The sequence below is a fragment of the Leptidea sinapis genome, chromosome 26, assembly GCF_905404315.1.
Source record: "Leptidea sinapis chromosome 26, ilLepSina1.1, whole genome shotgun sequence".
Classification (NCBI taxonomy): domain Eukaryota; kingdom Metazoa; phylum Arthropoda; class Insecta; order Lepidoptera; family Pieridae; genus Leptidea; species Leptidea sinapis.
Window position 1 is genome coordinate 1,401,613 of NC_066290.1, and position 19,761 is coordinate 1,421,373.

Genomic DNA, 19,761 nt, shown 5'->3' on the forward strand with positions numbered 1-19,761 from the left:
ACTAGAGGAAATTTTATCGACTAACTTCACCGTATCGGAAATTAATGTCGCCCGTCGTAAAAAAATCAATCTCATAATGCTTTCACGATGGCGCAATTGAAGTTTGACTTCAGAAAATTCTTACTTTCAAAAGAATGACATATTCTAATATGAAAATGAAATCATTTCTGAAACCTGTATTTCCCATTGATTAGGTTCATTTATTAATATGAAATTACAATTACACTATTTACTAACACGGCTTTACTCACGTTGTATCGGTGTGGGTACCGACTGGCTGCGGATCATTCAGATGTCCTTCATCAGGGTGAGTCAAGTGGGTTCTTGATAACGTCCAGCCTAGACGTATGAAGAACCTCCGAATAGTCAAAAATAGGTTGGTCGACAACATCGATAAACTTGAGTAAAGCCGTGTTAATAAATAAAGTTTTAATAAATTAAGTAATTACATAATTTAACTAGTATTTACAAATTGTCGCACTTACAATCAGGGATGCCCTCTCCGCCTTTCTTACAGTCTCGATTGAACAGCCTCACTCCCGAGGCCACCTGCATCAGCTCTTCCACCTGCATACGCTTCTCATCCTTCGGCATCGCGACAAACACCTTTAAGTCATCCAGTGAGAATATGCTCTCTAAAGCTGCCAAGCCATCCTTCAGCGTCTGGAAGTTAGGCATTTATTATTTTGAAACCAATTTCAACCCATGCACATCGCAAGCATTACTTGTTTTAGAAGTAAAACTTCTCTACTGGTGAATGCGTGACGAGAGCGTTACGAACGAACGCTAGCGTTATGCGAACGGTGATTTATTGACTTGGGGTGTAAGCTGGTGAATGCCTAACGAGAGCGTTACGAACCCACGTTACGCGAACGGTGACATCTTGATAATTTCGTAATTTCATTTTTCTGTATCTAAGTCTAGTACAATATTCCTTCACACACAATCTTTGAATTGGTATGTATAGATTTCCTCAAGATGTTTTCCTTCATCTAAAATAAATTGGTACATGGCAGTGATCGAATATTTACCTCCCGCGTGAAAGCCAACGGCCCATTCCGCACTAATCCTTCTTTTTCTTCCTAGGGTATTGTCCTTGGCGTTCAATTAAAAAGTTTTGCAAAAATTTAAGGACCTACCGTAATAATTCCGGGGTTGCCCAACCCACTCGAAAGTATTATATAAATGGATATCTTCCTGAACAGCTTCTTGGTCATCGCGTCACCATCAGGGTCTTCGTCAAGTATTTCATCGATGAGTGGCTTCAGACATTGCTCAATCGAGCTCAGATGCTTGTCGATGAGGTTTTGTAGTGTATCGTAACTTGTATGCATTATGAATTGCATTTTCATCGTGTTGACTGATGTCTCACTTTCTAAAAAACACTCATACATATTATACTTATGGAAGAGTTGGTTTTAAGCTTTAAATATGAAGAACGGTAGATATTTTAAATAATTGAAAAGGAGTATTGAGCTTGTTACTTCATTCGGAGAGGAACTCCTCCTTTAAAGCCTTGCCATAATATCGGAATATTGGGTCTGAAAATATCGAACGATTGCCAATTGAACTGCTGAACAGCTCGATCACCAGTGAGAGGCATCCTTTGCACAGGATGCCGGCTATATTATGGGTACCACAACGGCGCCTATTTCTGCGGTGAAGCAGTAGTGTGTTCGCATTACTGTGTTTCGGTCTGAAGCGCGCCGTAGCTAATGAAATTACTGGGCAAATGAGACTTAACATCTTATGTCTCAAGGTGACGAGTACAATTGTAGTGCCGCTCAGAATTATTGGGTTTTTCAAGAGTCCCGAGCCGCCCTGCATTGTTATGGGCAGGGTGTATCAATTACCATCAGCTGAACGTCCTGCTCGTCTCGTCCTTTACTGTAATAAAAAAAACCTGGCGTTGCGTGAAGACGTCGCTTCATTGTGTGTAATCTACTGCATCTATCATATTATGAGTGTTCCGAAGAGCTGTTTGACCTGTTTCCTACCGCGGAATTCCACCTTCGCATGACACGCCACAAATTAAAATATCATCTCCACCATCTGTATGTATGGCTCCATTCTTTCAAGGAATTTTCTTCCTCATACAACCAAGCTTTGGCTTCCTTGTGCAGTGTTTCCATGGCGATACGACATTCAAATAAAGCGCGTTCGCCTTCTCCAGCTCCTGTGATTCTTATGGTGTTGCAAGAGAATGTGGGCGGCGGTGATTACTTAACATCAGGTGACCCGTACACTTGTTTAAATAGACCCCCCCAGGCCGGTTCAGGACTGTGTAGTCCTGGATAATCAGTCCCTGGGCGCCCACAGTTAGGAACATGCTGTCTCGCATATTTTGGAGGGGGCAGAGAGAGCAAGAGCCTCAAACCAGTCCCCTCCTTATTCACTGCGGACTTTTGCAATATCAGGGGGTTTCGCTCAAAGACGTCGAAGACAGCGATATTGTATTGAAACAAGGCACAAATAAGTTGCTGTCAAAATTCACATGGAATATTTGATAAGCAAGTAATAACACCCACACCCAAACTGGAAAACAAAAATACACTAAAATTGCACTGCTGTTTTGCGGTGGAAATAGACATGATGCCAATGCTGAACCGTACGAAATCTGCAAATTAAAATAGTTTTACTGGTTTTATCATTTCAATTAAATAAGAACTAATTGAAACGAAGAATTCAACTTACTTGTGAGCATAGAAACACATTGATTCACAAAATATTCCAAGTTATTCCGACTGATTGACTTCGAGAACAACTTCCCATACTTCGGGTTAAGAAACAGTAGATCTATTAGAAATATGACGAACTCCGGGTCTACAGTTGTCTGGCTTTGGCTTTGGCAGTTCCTGGCGATTTCGTTTGCGATGTTTTTTATTACGTTTTCGTTACAAGCCATGGTTGTATTATGTATGTACAAATGCTATATTATACCAACTAAAATACCAACGATGAAAGGAATGTTAAGGAATGTGACTTGTTTCTATGGTAACCATTAGACAAGTCGAAAACATTGATCACATATTTCTGGGAAATCTATAGATATGGTCGCTCTAGTTCCCTTGATAAAGCATTTGCCGAAAACGACGTTTTTATTCTTCTAAATTTTCCCTATTATTTGCGCTGTTGGCATCTATGTGTAAATGTCGTGATGACCTTTAGGTACACTTCTTTTTTAATACTCTAAAAAATTAAAATTGGCTACTATACTCGAACGGTTGGCTCAGTCGCGGTTCGAGTCCCGCATCGTTCATAATTTGTATAATTAATCCCTTAAGTGAAGGTTTGGTATCATTATAAAATAACAAATTGTTTAAATTTAAAAGAGCGACATCTCTAGTCATTTTCCTAATATGCAATTATTGGGGCTCAGCTGGTTATCAACAGTAAAGCAGATTCTGTAGATGGAGCCATAATCTGAACAAGATATACCAAAATTAAGACCCATGCGTACTCGAACGGTTGGCTCAGGTGGAAAGAGCTCAGTGAAAAGAAGGATCCATGAACATAGAGAATGGACAGAGCAACAGGGGCACAAAATTTACAAATCTCTTTAAAAATACTACAGACCGAGAAAATAGTGGCAATAAAAGCCCCTATTTTTTAGGTCAATATGTAGGTAATAAATCGAGACAAAAAGGCTAGGGGCAAGTGCTCGCGTGCCACAAGTTGTAATTATATGATTTTGTTATGTACCCATTTATTATATGTTTTTGTTATGTATAGGTTATCAGATGTTGTCGAGGGAGGCGATGGCTAGTCCATGCGTCGTGCTCGTGAACGGGCGCTACTTGTAGTGGCAGGATGATCCTGTAACCAGAAACTGATTTTAAAATTAAAGTTATTATATTTTTTATAATCGCAAATAAAATTCTCGCAAAATACCTTTATTTATCTACTGTACTCAATGACGTTCTATACATATAGACAATGCACCTCATACAAAATCAAAGCAGAAATATGGCACATGCCACAAATGACACCATAATATGCTTCCACTGCTATGTCTATATATTTCTGCATTTATTCCAGTTTTCAAAAATATTAATGGCCAATAGGCAGCAATATAAACACTATTTCAGTTTTAGCTGCGTATTTTGAATTAACAACCTGATTTGGACAGTGACATCAGTGGAGTAGTAGTTAGGTATTTTTTTAAACCCAGACGAAAAAGAGGGTTCCTATGAGTTATATGTTCGTCAGTCTGTCCCTATTTTCCGATCAAGATCTGTTCAGTAGGAGGTTTTTAAGTTCTTAATCAAAAATCACACTCATATTATAAAGGGGAAAGTTTCTATGTTTATTTAATGGTTTGTGTTTATGTTACTTCTTTACGTTCTAAAGGTTTTAATAAATTAAGGTAACCTTTAATGAGAGAAACTATAAAAAAAATATTTTCATAAATTAATTTGTTAAACTGGTTATTTAAATGTTAAGTTCCTTAAATTAAAAAAAAATTGTCTTTTAGACTTGGATATCTTTTCCAGGGTATCTGTTTGGTATATGTAGTGTAAGTGGACATCAACATATTATATTTAAATGACAGGTTTTGTCAAATTTTAAATGTGGTTAATTCCAAAAAACTTAAATACTTTAGTGGTGAAATATAAATATGCTTATTTGGTTTGTAAATTTCTTCACATCTCTCTCTTGCTACCAAGTGGCGCCAATTCTCTTTCATTATCTCGTGTATGGGAACGCTGAAAAATATTAGCTTTTACATATTTGCGATGTAAATAAGTATCGATCATCACTAGGTAACGATACTTCCGTGATAACGTGTGAATAGTACTAGTATGTAAAAGTTCACGTTCTTGTAAGCCGTTCCTATTACACAAAATTGCTAATCATTGTCCACTAGGCCTTAAAAAAAAATTAAAAAAAAAGCAACTGACTTCAAAAAATCTATTCCAAAATAATAGATATAATATGCACTAAAAAGTATAAAAGTAATTACGTATTTTTATACAATCAAATTAATAAATCTAGGAACGATTATTATGAATTATTTATGAATCAGTATCCTACCGCCGCGGCTCCGCTCTCGCCTCTTGCCTCACGTCGCGTGTCCAACTCAAGCACATCTCACCTATAACTATGTATGTAGTTACAAACCCACCTTGACTGTCACCGACTCCAAAAATAATATATCTTTTGTTTTGGAATAGTGTTTTAGAAGTCAGTGGTTTTTTTTAGTTTTTTTATTTTTCGATTTTTAGTGAATCTACATTCTACACTAACTAATAATTTGGATACATCTACAAAATTTTGATATGCAGCAATGAATGTAAGCGCATTGCAATATTATTACAGACTGTTAGAAATTCTGCCACAGATCGCACACTTACTGTAAGTCATTCAGGAGTTCCATTGATCATCATATTTTACTACGACAATTACTTGACCATTACGACGTCACAGTAGGTGACTCAAATATCCGGATAGCAAGAAAAAGATTCGGCCTAGTATCGTTGATCATATGAATTGAAGAGTTCCGTTACTTTGTCATGGATCCCATAAGCAGAACCCAACGTTGGCGCGATATTGAGTTGTTCGTAAATTTGTTGCGCGCATACTTATAGCAAATTTAAGGTTTTTATTGTTTTCTCTTGGTGAAGCAACAGCTTTCAAATATAAAAAAATCAAAATCGGTTCACCCAGTCGAAAGGCCTGAAATAGACACACATAACATAAAAAAACACACGGACAAATTGAGAACCTCCTCCTTTTTTTAAATCAGTTAAAAAGAGTGACTCTATTGTTTTTATTTTCTGACTGTGTGCTTTCATCTGTCCCATTCTGATAAGCGGGTCTTGTCTGGGGACCTGTCAATTATTGTACCATATTTAATAATGTTGCGTAGCAACGCTTCGAAGTGTATGACGAGAGTTGTCAAGCTTCAAAACATTGTTAATTTCAACAGCTCCGTCAGCAATATTCGTAGCTCAGCGGAAAAGTGTTTACTTTAGACGCTGTAGACCCGGGTTCGATACACCTACCAGTGTATGGAATTTTTTTGGGTTTTGTAAAGTTAATGGAAATTTCTAGTAAGTTCAGGATCAAATCGAACAGAAAAAAAGGGATGGAAAATGTGTAAGCAGGATAAAAATAGTTAAAAGAATTTTCTAGTACAATTTAAATTTAAAAGATGGAATCATTTTGAAAATGGAACAGATCCGGGGGTATATAAGCCGTACTAAGCGTAGCCTACGGCAGTTCTAGTTCTGACTCGAAAGTGTAAAGAAGAAGAAGAAAAGAAGAAGTAGTGAAAAGTGGAAGTGTTCCAAGAAGAAGATAGAAGAGACTTAGTGTTCGGTGCAGTGTGACGCGTTGAAGGTACTGCCGCCCACAAAAGGAACAGCGGCAGACCGGCATGTGCAAGTTCAGAAAAAGTGAACGCAAATAAAGACTCGTTCCTATAAGCGGAGTATTATTTCCAATCCCTGACCCACTCCCGTGTCAATAATTTGCTTGTTCTCGATTTATTTATTTAAAAAAAAATTGCAATTCATTAAAATTGGTTAGGTTAGAATTCACTAAAATTGGTTAGGTTTAATTAGAAAAATATGTGTCCAGCTTTATGTAGCATCAAACCTAAACCTTTTTATGTAGCTCTTTATTTATAACGAGAAGAGCTCAAAAAAAACCAAGCAACTACTGTTTCTTGTCTGTCTACAGAAGGAGGCAATTTTAATAAAACACTGAAAGACGCTGCCACAACGATTTTATTTTCAAACCTTATCAATTGTACGTTACATCAAGTTTATTCTTATTTTTACACACACATTTATTTATATTATTAAACCTTGAGCTGCGATTTAGAATTATTAAAAAAAATAACGGGTTGCACTCCGGGAGTGCCGACAGAAGTGAAAACTTGAACAGTAAACGTTGTGCATTTTTGAATATTTTGGAATGGTTAGGGAATAATTTCGCCCGAATTGCTTTCTTTATCAGTATAAAAGTACTAGCCACATAAATGGTTAAATGCAATATTCATTTATTGCGCTATCATACACATAAACTGACAATAATTGTCAGTATAAATTATTTATATCACATAAAAAATTTAACACTTCAGAACTATTACAATTATTTTACATTAAAAAGTTAATCTCTCAGAAAAATCAATATTCATCCATAATTTCAACGACTGCCTTACGAATCTTAGATCAGGCCACGTGCCCTGACGCGAGTTTAACGTTTAATACCCATCCCAACAAAAGTGCTGCTCAACGCCACTAAAGAAATTTTTCACTTCAAAAAGATTTATAATCAAGAAAAATAAACATTCTTAATATAAATTATTAGAAGTTAGATTTCATTAAAATTAAGTGTTGATTTGAAAAATAAAAATTTTGAGATCACTTTAATGGTGTATTATAATAATATATTTATAATTTAATAAGTGGTCGACGTATCTACTTATATATATTTTAATTCATGTCATTTCATTCTTACTTCTTTTTTAGGCAAATTTATGATTGAATAAATAATAATATGACTAAAAGGAACATAATATGTTTTATTGTAAATAAGGAACATTTAACTTAAAATAATTAATTACTTAATCGCATCGAAATAAATACAAATTCAGTTTTGGGCGAATACCTACAAAACGATAGATTGTATAGTTAAAAAATATTTGTAAAAAAATATATAAAAAAAAAATATTTAAACATACTATGTCATGCACAATATATTTACACATGACAAACATTTTAATCAACATCCTTTATGACGAGAAAGATACTTGTACGCCATACAGCCCAGTCAACAGTCAGGTTTGTCACCCAAAATTTCAGTTTATGTTATGTCTACAATCCATTCCATACGAAATTCCATTTGACAGATTGCTTAACAATTTTTTTTAATAAAAACAATCGGTCACCCGTGTCTTTAACCGCGCACTTTTCAAAAAGTTTAATTGCGTTCAGATAATAGCAATGAAATGAACGCAATTTTGGTTTAGCCCTATTTAAGACGAGCGTGCACAGACAAACCGAAAATCAGACGAAAAGTCTAAAAACGGCTTTAGAGTTGTGGCTACCTTTTGGTTATAGAATCCTATAATTATAGTATATGTTTATTTATTACAGATTAAGCTCTGCCTTACTAATCCTAGATATTGCCAGGGTGTCTTCACGCGACTGTCAAATTGACATCTGTCAAATGGGACTTAGTATTTGGAATGATTTATGGAATACATTATTGCCTGTTGATTATCAACGAAACTCACAATAATAATTGAATAATATCAGTGATTGATGACCACAAATTGATATATAATCTTTCCATCAATAAAGGCATCAATTTATGTTATGAAATAAACGTAGTGTTTAAATTCGCTTTGATGTATAGTAAAAATAAAGTACCTGCACTGCAGTATGGTTGAACACTTACATAGAATTATATTATTTAATTATTATTTTGGTCAAATACTTGACTAAAAATCGATTAAAACTAAATTAAATACAATTATAATACGTACTTATTTACGTAAATAGGTTTAGGCTACTTACTTAGGCCTGTTTTCACCAAAACTACACAATTTTTTATTTTTTACTTTCCCTGTCAGATTTAAATTTATTGAAACCTTAAGGTTAAGCGTAAGCTTATACGTATTATTATATTAATATACGTATTCTAGTTGAGAAGTAAATTCAGTACATAGAATTAGGATGAGGTGAGCGAGATATGCTTTTACAGTACGGATCACTTTTAAAAATTATTTAAATACACCAGGGGCGGTTTCTTTGTAAGCTGATGCTTTTGCAAGAAGTCGCTTGTAAGTTTTTTTATTCAACATACATAATATGAAAATCATTTAATTTCAATAATTAATTACGCATTACGAAGCCTCCTCTTTGAATATATTTTTTTCCCACCTCCATTAAAAAGCTGTCTTTTGGTCCCTGGTACTGGAGACGGGTGGCCGATTCTATACCGGCAAGACGACTTTTGTCCCTCGTACCAGGGACTAAAAGCCAGATATTCACCCAGGTGGGAAAAAAGTCGTATACGCACCACGTCAGATAAGTAGGACATTGCCACCCGCTGGAAATAATGGCCTACTTTTCTCCCTAAGTGCGTAATATACTATTTTTAAAGTCTAATTCAATGAAATGATTTGCAATTGCATCAAAATTAAGAATTAGCGCGCAGAAATCTGTGCCGGCGCTACAACGAGACGTAGAGCAGGACAGACGCATTTCTGGGCCGTACGTGACTCCGCCACAGTATACGTAGCACTTAGTACGTAAATATGTTACAAAATCTGCTGCTCTGTGTGGACCTGCGTCGTCTGCGTCTCAGCATACGCTTAGCCAAACTGTTTTCGAACGCATTTCCAACAAATGTTTTCTTAAATACCACTATAAGAATATTTAATTGACATGTGACCTAAAATAGTAAAAACAGGCCTCCATTGCTTATTAATATAACCTCAAACTTACACTGTAGTATCGCATTGAATGTCAGTCAAACGTTTCATATACAACATGTCTGGACCCACGTGTTCATAATGTCACCTAGTCTAGGAAATGTGTCTTCAGATACTTCATCATGCCAAATGTTCTGAATCGCTTCGTGCCAATTACCTGCGGACATAACACATACTTTAAAATAATATGGTGGCCAGAAAATAAAACAATACAAGTTTTTTTTTTTAATCCAAAGACAACATACAGCCTGTATTGGCATACTTGGCGTCTATATTTCGAACGACGATCAGTTTCGTGGTAACGAGGAAGAGAAGGCCAAACAGGCCTCGACAAAGCTTGGTGTCCTCAGTAAGGCGAGAAAGTACTTCACTATAAGCCACCGCCTGCAGCCAGAGCCTATTGCCCGTTTGCACCCTCTTATATAAAAAAAAACTAAAATACAGTTAATAAAAATATGTACTTCAATGTCTGATATTGTTTTGATACCTATTCCCTACCTAATAATTAACTACCTATTATTTAGTACTCCTTGTTTTATAAATTACGAAGTTAAGTTTATTTAATCACTTTCGAATAAACCTAACCATGCACCACACTTGTGGGGCTCACAACCTGGACACAGGACTGTCTCACCTTGTAGAGCACGTCGTCACATATCGCGAACTGTTTATTGTTGGGGTCATAAGGTCTACCGCCTGGATCATGCTTCTCACTTGTTGCCCGTCCCTCACAACCTGGACACAGGACTGTCTCACCTTGTAGAGCGCGTCGTCACAGATGGCGAACTGTTTGTTGTTGGGGTCGTACAAGTTCTTCGTCTTGATAATGTTCCACACTTGTTTGACCACCTCGTGGCGCGGCATCGACTCCGCACCCATCAGTTCAGACAGTGCGGGAGACAGCCGTAACGGCCGTGTATATCCACCACCCTTACCGCCTTTTGCCTTGCCCCCCGCCTTTGCGCCGCCCTAGAATAAAAAAATATGATAATCATAATTAACAATTTCAGTTATATCATTGGCATCTCCAGTGACATTTGAAAATCGAGGTATGATTTTCTTAAAATTTAGTGGCCCAATTGAAGATATCATTTGTATTCAGATATCTAGTTATATAGTTATACATATACCCCCTTATTCATAATGGTCCGCTAACTTAAAACAGCCGCTAAGGAGTGTTTTTTCTCATTCTGACTTAAGTCAATACAAGAAGACAGAGTGTGAATTTGCAATGCTTTAAGTTAGCAGACTATTATAAATAAGGGGGTTAAAGTTTCAGCTACAGTTCTATCTTTTAATACAGAAATACAAATTATTTTAAGATATAAAACACCATTATGCTGGATCCATTATAAGGATCACAAAACTGGCATATTTATGTGGTATTTTCTATTACCTACTTAAATCAGTTAAACACAGAAATTCAGGGTCAGAATCTCACCGTAGCAGATAGAGTTTAGGTAGTGGCTGGTTTTTTTAATATTATGTGTTTATCGAGATGTACCTACATAATTTCATTTTTTAACTTGTATTTTAAAGTAGATTAATTATTTACTATTGTTGATGTAATTATAAGATTTTATTAAGTAGTGTTAATACTTTTGTTTTAAAATCAGCCCACCTTCTTTGCTTTAGCCGCCCTTTCCTTCTTTCCCCAGTCACTGTCCGAATCTTCGGAGCCCTTCTTCTTTCTACCTTTCTTCGCTGGCTTTCTGTCCTGAATTATAATATAATATAATATTGACACACTTTTTACACAAATTATCTTGCCCCAAGTTAAGCATATATAGCCTGTGTTATGGGTTACAAGACAACGATATATTTAATACAATATACTTACTTAAACATACATAAATACATTTAAACATCCATGACTCGGAAACAAACATCCATATTCATCATATAAATGCTTGCCCCTACCGGGATTCGAACCCGGGACCTCTAGCTTAGTAGGTAGGATCGCTAACCACTGGGCTATAGGTACAGGTAGACTATGAAATAAATTGTAAAAATAATTTTTGAGTCAAAAGCATCTTGTAAAAGTATATATTCAATTGAATATTCAGCTTGGAATAGATTCTTAAGCTAACAATGTATTTGTCTGCCACTGGCTGAGCTCATAATCTCATTAATTGTGATACTATTCTGAGTTATTTACGCAAAGAAAATTTATTCCAAATTTAAAACTTTTTGTATTTATATGTTTTTAAACTTTTATCATCGGGGAACTTTAACATTGTAATTATTTTGACAGGTACTCACGATGCTTTATTGATTTGATGCCGATATTTACCTTTGTCAATACAGAGTTACATGACAAGGAGAAGTAGTTTTAAACTTGGAGTAACTTTAGATTTCGTTTATTAATAAAACAGTGAAGGCTGAAGTAATCAGGATAATTTAATAAATTTAAATACCTACTGTAACAGTGTAAGTTGCATACCAATTCTATTCTATACTATTTTTATTTTGTTTTTTTTTTTTTTTTCTTTCTTGAAGGTACTATTAGTACAATTGTCTCCATAATATTATAAGTTGGCTTTATTTATTATTGATTAACAGATAGAGCAGAGACCTACTCTGCAAAGAACATTAACATTTAAAATAATTAAAATGGCGAGGTTAAGAGTTGTGACATCTGTAGACAACATCAACTGCTACCCCATTAAAAATAAATAAAATTAAACTTCTAAATTCAAGAAAATTTATTGAATTAGGCGTTACTTTGCGGAAATCCATAACTATAAATCCAAAAGCTAAAATCAAAAAAAGGCCCAGATTTTGGCGAGACAACACGTCCTGAGGATACCTCGTGTAGAGGCGAAACACGTGTCGAATTGTTTTAAAAACAAATATTCAAGTATTACAAGTACAATTACATTAACAAGTATTCTAAATTCAAACTAAAAATAAAATTTAAACCGGTTTTTGTAATATTTCCGTAATAACATGAAGCAACGTCTCAAAGATGACCTCACCTCTTCAGAATCGCTATTGTTTGATACGTCTTCATCTTCGTCGGAGGAATCCTTGCGAACTTTTTTCAAGGAGGCTTTGGAAGGCGGGGCAGCGCGCTTTGCCGGCTTTCTGTCTTCGTCAACATCAGCCTGAATAATCAACATATTTTATTCAAACAAATTTTTCTAAATATTTGTCATGGAATTTTTAACAGTTTAAACATTATTCAGTTAGTTTGACGCACTAACGGCCTCTCCCAATACACTATCTACAGATAGAGATATATTACTACCTTCTACTGTCAGTAATCTGAAGCAGTCCCAATATACCCGATAAGTCATTCTTATCGCCTTATATTGGGACGCGTGAATTGAAATTTCCATACAAACTTCTATCGCTATACATCGTCCCATTAACAGACAGCGTGTACGGATAAGGTGAGTTACCGTCGATAAGTTTATTGGGACAGATATAGTTAAGTAAGAGATAGACTAAATATTGGGAACGGCCGTAAGAGTGCAAAAAAGGGTAGATTGATATATCTACCAAAAACTACGTACTCCCAATAACATCAGTCACTTGTGAGTAAACATAGTCGAACCACGATTTTAATAATTAATTATTTTCCTCACTTTTTATCGCGTGCGCCGGTCATGAGCATGTCGGTGACGCGAAACCATAAGATTTTCCCCTACCAAAAAGTGACCAACGCGGCTAAAAAAGTTTTCACTTCAAAGAATACCTACGTAAATATTTAAAAAATTGAGGACAGTTTCAAGTGAACTTTCTGTATTGTGAATATAATATATGTATGACGTTTATGGAATGTAATATGAAGTTAAAGCAGCTGTTTGTCTTACCTTCTTCTTTCCCTTCTTAGCTGGCTTTTTCTCTTCCTGCAAGCAATTGAAATAAAATAAAAACTTTGTCTACCAATAGTTTTATAGCATAATGTTGTAGTAGGCTGAAGGACCCAGCATGGACCCGGAGAGGTGTGATTCGATAATAATATAAGAGGCATGCTAATTATCGGAGGATTAATAAATGATTATGAATAAAGAATTTTACCGAATGTTCGATAACTTAAAAACACGTTTTATAATTAAGTACATAGCGTCATACCTTACATCAGCATTTAGTTATGAATCAGGCAGTTAGAAGTTAGAAATTCTTGTGTTTTGGTACCACGATAAAGTTAAATTGCCGCCGTTTTACGAAGGTTGGGCAAAAATCCGATAGTCGATAATATTGATCATTGTTCGGAGAACAAATAAGTTGATAACGAAAGTTACTCTTGGGTCAATAACAGACTATAATATACTCTATGGCGCTTGCAAGCTTGGCGCCACTGTGTCGGAATTGCGGGGAACGGTCTTTTTAGCCGCAAGGCATCTTGTAGGACGGACGAATCTATAATATACAGTTACTAGCTGACTCAGCAAACGTTGTATGGCCGATATTAAAATCGCGATACAAAAAAGTAACTGTTGATCGTAGATGGGTAAAAATTTGAATTCATATGTATTTTTAATTCCACATTATAAAAAATAAAAACAAAAAATTTCGTCCAAAAATTTAATGAAAAAAAATTTAAGGGTGAATGAAAAATAGATGTTGGCCGATTCTCAGACCTACTCAATATGCTCACAAAATTTCATGAAGGTTTAGCCGTTTCGGAGGAGTACGGGAACGAACATTGTGACACGAGAATTTTATATATAAGATTATCAGTACATGCTCTTTTTTTACCTAGCCCTATTGTGACAAGTTGCTTACTAATTATTATATAGAAGGCATTGAAGAGCCCAAACAATCATAATATACCCTTTACTTTTACGTTTGTTAGTTGCCAAAGAAGGTAATCGACTCGAGGAATCGGATCGCGAAGGGATATATTTATAAGAAATGCAAACCTCGGATTCACTCTCATTAGACCCGTCCTCTTCTTCCTCATCAGAGCTCTCCTTGGGCGCTCTCTTTGTTTTTGCAGCTCGCTTCACTGGTTTCTTTTCTTCCTCGCTCTGGGAAAATATTAATAAATTACTTAATGACAAGATCAGTATGACCACGAGGAAGTACTCTGCATTGGGATATGGTCTGTTTAACGATTGACATGGGGCTGTGATCAAGTATTTCAAAATTAATATGATTTTATGGTCATGATGGTATCAAATGGTCTTTTTGTTTTTTCAATCATCTTGCAAAGTATATTATATAAAAATATTTTGAAAACTGAATTTGAAATACGTCATAAATTATAATATTAGCTATGAGTTTGTTGCCACTGCTTATTTCATCTGAATTTTTATCAATGATTTTTGTTTTTCCATGCTAAAAGGGTACAACACACGACTGATCATTAATAGTTATAGCCACCCATAGTTACCTCGTCATCTTCATCCTCATTATCCGATTCCTTGCTGTTAACATAGTCCATCACAAGCTGATCTATCAGCTTTTTCTTGTCACTCAAATCTGTGCCAAACTTATCTTCCAATTTCTGTACGACATTCTTAGTTGCAATTTCTGCTAAGTTTGCATCTTGAAGAATTTCTACGGTACAAATTAATTAACAATCAATAAATGATTATTTAACAGTACAGTCATTCCCTAAACGAGGATGGACAGACATCATCGTTGATACTTATTTATATCAAAATTATATGACTTTGCATTATTTAATAGTTGTGAGCGTTTGAGATACGAAATGCGCACTATGGCGCGATGACGTCATATGACAACACTGTGTTTAGTCGCTCGCAGACCCGAATAGGGATGTATATTTAACAGTACCTTGAGGTATTGAGTTAAAATTCGAAAAAAATGTGGTAATGCTTGCTAAGTTACCGCAATAAAAAACGGTCATTTTTATATTATAGATAAAAGAAAAAAAGGTCCCGGAAATTAAGTGAAAGAAATGTTACAAAAATATTCCAATAATATGTTATAATCACACGGTATAGTTTATGAAAAAAATTGCTTTGGATCATTGGAATAAACAAGAGAATTTGGAAATTGAGCCTTAGGGCCTCCCGTTAATTTCGTGAATCGAGTCCCGACAGTTTAGTGGATGCGGGCATAATAGTTGAGGTCAACGGTTCAATGGATTCTAGCAATTTGGCATGGATGAAACTACTAAAAAAAAAAGGAGGTTACAATCACCACAAATACTACTTTGTATTTTGATGTCCAAGGAAAACTAAATATTACTAGTCGGCAAAAAGTGTTTTATTCTATTTGGGGAAGTAAGAAGAAACCGCGGACAGTCATTGAAATAAAAAACAATAAGATTAGGAAACATAAAAATGGAACACAAAGCTGTTGAATTTTTTTTTAATCATAAGAAAAAGGAAGACGAAAATAATAAAAAATTACGTGGCTTCCGTTGAAAAAAATTTATCGAAGTTAATCTTATTCAACAAATTTTACAACTTTCCCTTTCTTTTGGTAAGCGTCACAACAGCCGACCAATCACAGCGCGTCATGGGACGAGGGTTTAAAAGAGCGGCTTCCAGCTCATTTGATTCAGTCTCGTGCCAGATTTAGGCGAGACAACACGTCCTGAGGATGCCTCGTGTAGAGGCGAAACACGTCGAATTGTTTTAAAAACAAATATTGGCGGAATTAACACTAAGGAAAACTTAAATCATTTGTATAATTATGGATTTCCGCAAAGTAACGCCTTATTCAATCAATTTTCTTTCAGCATCAACTTAAGACTAAATATTGCTAACGTTGGTTTGGCTGGTCGGTAAATACGGTTAGGACGAGAATTTTCATAATCTTCTACGAATAAGTTGTAGTTTACCATAAGAATCCCAGAGTTCAAAAAATCTTCCTGCCAAAATTCATTAAAATCTGTACAACAATTAATTTGCAATTAAATCTTGAAAAGATAAGAAACAGACAGACTGACGTATATTATGTTATATTATTGTAGATAATTCAAAATTATAAAGTTATACAACTGCTTATTTTTATACTATGTACGCATCGATAAGAAACAAAAGTAGCAGCGACGAGCTCTTCCCACCAATAACTCGTAGCTGCGCGAGCCCCGCGCAGCGGGCGGGCATTGCCCCCTTGTTCTACATCCCCTCATTTGAAAATTTTCGCTGGAACTATGGCGCCATAAAATGTTTCATGTATATTACTTACAAGTTTGGTGCGAGCAAATATTTTATTGCTCCGTAGATAAAATTTTACGATGGCAACATCATCTTATATCCCTCAAAAATAAAACTGTCAAGTGTCAAATGCCGCCTGTCAACAATTGTCACTGTCCAAAAATATGGCGGGTTTCAATGCTTGGGAAAACATAAATAATTTTAGTTAATATAATTTTATTTGATGAAATTTCCTAAATTTTCGATAAAATGCTTCATACAAAAACGAATTCTAGTATAGATGCGCATTATTTCATGGCTTATAAAAAACTAGACACTCACGCATTTTCTCGTATCATACGTGGAATATTGATGTAACAACTTACGCCTTGAATAAAAATAAACCATCAGTATACAAGTCGATAGACGGCATATTAATTTCTGGCGCATACAGGAAGAATCCCGCACAACGTTACAAAACAACTTTTACTTGAAACATTTTTAGTTTGACCTTATAATAACAGAGATATTTCGAATTAATCCTATGCAAAATATAACTTCTATAGAACACTTGAGAAGCCATTAAGCGACCATCAGGCTGAGTGTATTAGGTACAAAAAGTATAGTATAAACTTAACCAAAATATTTTAAATCTTTAAATTATAAAATAAGTTAACTCACTTGAAATTTCCTTTTCAAGATCTTCTTTAGTTACATCTGCCATTTTCTTTGGAACAAGTAGATCCCGCTAGCGACACAGTTCACTGTTCAGACTTCAGAGTAGCCACACAATAATATACCTACGCGCTAAGTGCTACACGGCGTCGCAACGAATATAGCCGAGTGTGACATCGTTAAAATTCGGCTGCCGGCCGGCTGCCCTGCCCTACAAAATAATATACAACACACAAGGTGACAAGACCCACGTTATTTGAGTGATGCGTTCTAATTTATTATTTATATTTGTTTATCAGAAACATAAAATATATTTGTCAAAGCTTTTGAAATTATCTTTCAATATTTGCCATCTTTTTAATCAATGAAATAATGTGCATAAACGAACACATTTTTTATATTTTGTTGAAGACCAGACAGAACCAAAGAATATTAAAACTGCGCGCCGCGAACGCGACCATTTCTATGGCTTGTTGCAGACTGCAGTTCATTAATGAAAATGACACCCATTGGCCATTAACCATAATATATAGTAACCTAATTAAGGACCTACGCCACGGCTATGTTTATTAATTATTTTGAATTCAGAATTCAGATTTGTGAATAAAACTAGTACTAGTGCGTACATTCATAGATTATTCAGCAATCATCATTCCGTTAGCTGCTTTGCATGTGGAGATAGATATTCACCCTACAATAGCCTGCTATTTTTGTAGTTACCATTAATAGTAGGATATGACCCTGTTACTACTTACGTACCTACATTATTATATTAATTATGTAGGTAAATAGATAAAAATTCGGTACTATCCATTGGTACTACTGCGTAGCTGCTGACTGCTCTTTAAGGGCCTAAGTATCTTGTAACATGTAGGTAGGTATAATATTTCTTTCACTCATTAATTGTTTCACATCTTGATAACATGCTTAATATACCTACATACTTTTATTTAAGTTAAGTACTTAAATAAGACATTAACACAATGACGTTCTAGAACGTCATTGCATGAATACGTACATGTTATTTCTTCAGACTTATGTTGTTTATGACTAAATATTAAATAAATAAAAGAATACTACTCTTAGTTGGGACCCTATTCCTTCATTTAGGATATGTAAGTATCCATCCGTACTCTGTGTTTTAGGTGTTCCAGGAGTCAGGTACAACAAGCATAACTTTGTGTAACAAATACCAATAGGTACTTATAATAGAATACTGTATGGTTATTCTTGGAATGTAAATAGTGAGGACTTGAACACAAGCTGGTTAGTCCCATGAAGTAATTCAAAGCTCTAAGTGTTGGTGTTAATCTCACTAATTAGCTTTAGAAGTAAATCTTTCCAGCTTCATCTGACATTTTTCAAAACAAAATTGCACCTACAAAATTCTCCAAGGGGGTAACAATACCAAATCAAATCAAAATATTTTATTGCAAGTCACATGGTAGGTACATTAATGGGTAGACAATATGTGACGCCCTCCAAGGGCACAGCAATGTTACACATAAAATAAATAAGTCTTATACATTTTATACATTCTTATACTATATTGTAACTAATTCTCACACTTAGTGTAATTAAAAAATTCGGGTAGGTAAATGGTAGAAGCATTTTGAAACTAAAAAAAAATTAAGATGTCTTTTAAATAGAGAAGGCTTCTCTTTATTTTTAATATCGTTTGGGATGTGATTATAAATTTTTATTGCCATGTGGTGAGGGCTACCTGTACCTATGGGTGATAGCTGTCATCTTATCAGGTTACCTACCTGCTGGCTCATTTCTATCTATTCCACAGAAATACATTAATAAAACATATCAGTAATGCTGCATATTGTGGGTTGGTCATGGTTTAAGATTTCTAGAGTGGTCAGTGGCATCACCTCAGGTTCGAAGCGCCCAATATTTTAAAATGGCTGAACTGGTTGCTTAAAGCCGAATTATAACTCCTTATGACCTATAGAATTATGACCTTATGGCTTACACTGTTATGGTCAAATGACCTTGTGTTAATGCTACAGTACAATTAAATATTTACTTATTAGGTTATTTTATACTTTTCAGTTCTTGAAGTCGGTTTTTATGAAGGAAGTTTTTTTTTTACTTTTTAGTGTCATTAATCAGGTAAACTATAAAATTTCGTTGCTTTTTATTGTCATATATTATATAGTATTTTTTTGTAAATAGGCTATGGGTTAGGCCTACGAAAGGTTCCGCGTGCCTTAAACAATATAGCTCCCGTATTTCACGTTTTTGTGAGACACTGAAATATCATGAAAAACGTTTGATAGCTATGAATCATAGGTAGCCTAAGACCTTCTTATCGACCAACGGGTTAATAATAAAAAAGATATAATAAATCTAAATGAAAGTCATAAAAAAGCAGTACACAAACTATAATAACATCATTCATGTAAACAAAAATATTCATAAAATGAAAACTACTGGGTCAAACTATGTATTTAATTTTTATGGGACCAAAAGGCAAACATTCCGCATTTAACTAAAGAAGAATAAAACATAAAAAAATAACAATCGAATTGAAAACCTCCTTTTTTATGGAAAATGGAGGACAAA

General features: G+C 35.0%; 2 protein-coding genes across 2 annotated transcripts; both read right to left on the minus strand.

Moving 5' to 3' along the window:
* Positions 1–465: 465 nt before the first annotated feature.
* Positions 466–2,905, minus strand: LOC126972588 (cilia- and flagella-associated protein 206-like). Its single transcript, XM_050819444.1, has 3 exons — positions 2,695–2,905; positions 1,140–1,375; positions 466–663 (listed from the first exon to the last, which is right to left on the minus strand). Exons 1-3 carry the CDS (start codon positions 2,903–2,905, stop codon positions 466–468), a joined length of 645 nt encoding a protein of 214 aa, XP_050675401.1.
* A 3,808-nt stretch (positions 2,906–6,713) lies between these two features.
* LOC126972307 (uncharacterized) lies at positions 6,714–17,391 on the minus strand. The gene is made up of 8 exons (XM_050818967.1): positions 17,194–17,391; positions 14,793–14,959; positions 14,320–14,427; positions 13,267–13,302; positions 12,427–12,555; positions 11,070–11,165; positions 10,205–10,417; positions 6,714–9,605 (listed from the first exon to the last, which is right to left on the minus strand). Exons 1-8 carry the CDS (start codon positions 17,234–17,236, stop codon positions 9,537–9,539), a joined length of 861 nt encoding a protein of 286 aa, XP_050674924.1. The 5' UTR covers positions 17,237–17,391; the 3' UTR covers positions 6,714–9,536.
* Positions 17,392–19,761: the final 2,370 nt, after the last annotated feature.

What these genes read in the sequence shown, in the direction of transcription:
- LOC126972588 (XM_050819444.1), bottom strand. Translation starts at nt 2,905, where the DNA reads ATGGCTTGTAACGAAAACGTAATAAAAAACATCGCAAACGAAATCGCC. An exon ending in ATGTGTTTCTATGCTCACAA is followed by an intron (nt 1,376 to 2,694) that starts GTAAGTTGAATT and finishes AGTGTTTTTTAG; the next exon opens with AAAGTGAGACATCAGTCAAC. An exon ending in GCAACCCCGGAATTATTACG is followed by an intron (nt 664 to 1,139) that starts GTAGGTCCTTAA and finishes CCTAACTTCCAG; the next exon opens with ACGCTGAAGGATGGCTTGGC.
- LOC126972307 (XM_050818967.1), bottom strand. Translation starts at nt 17,236, where the DNA reads ATGGCAGATGTAACTAAAGAAGATCTTGAAAAGGAAATTTCAA. An exon ending in CTAATGAGAGTGAATCCGAG is followed by an intron (nt 13,303 to 14,319) that starts GTTTGCATTTCT and finishes AATTGCTTGCAG; the next exon opens with GAAGAGAAAAAGCCAGCTAA. An exon ending in GGGCGGCTAAAGCAAAGAAG is followed by an intron (nt 10,418 to 11,069) that starts GTGGGCTGATTT and finishes TTTTTATTCTAG; the next exon opens with GGCGGCGCAAAGGCGGGGGG.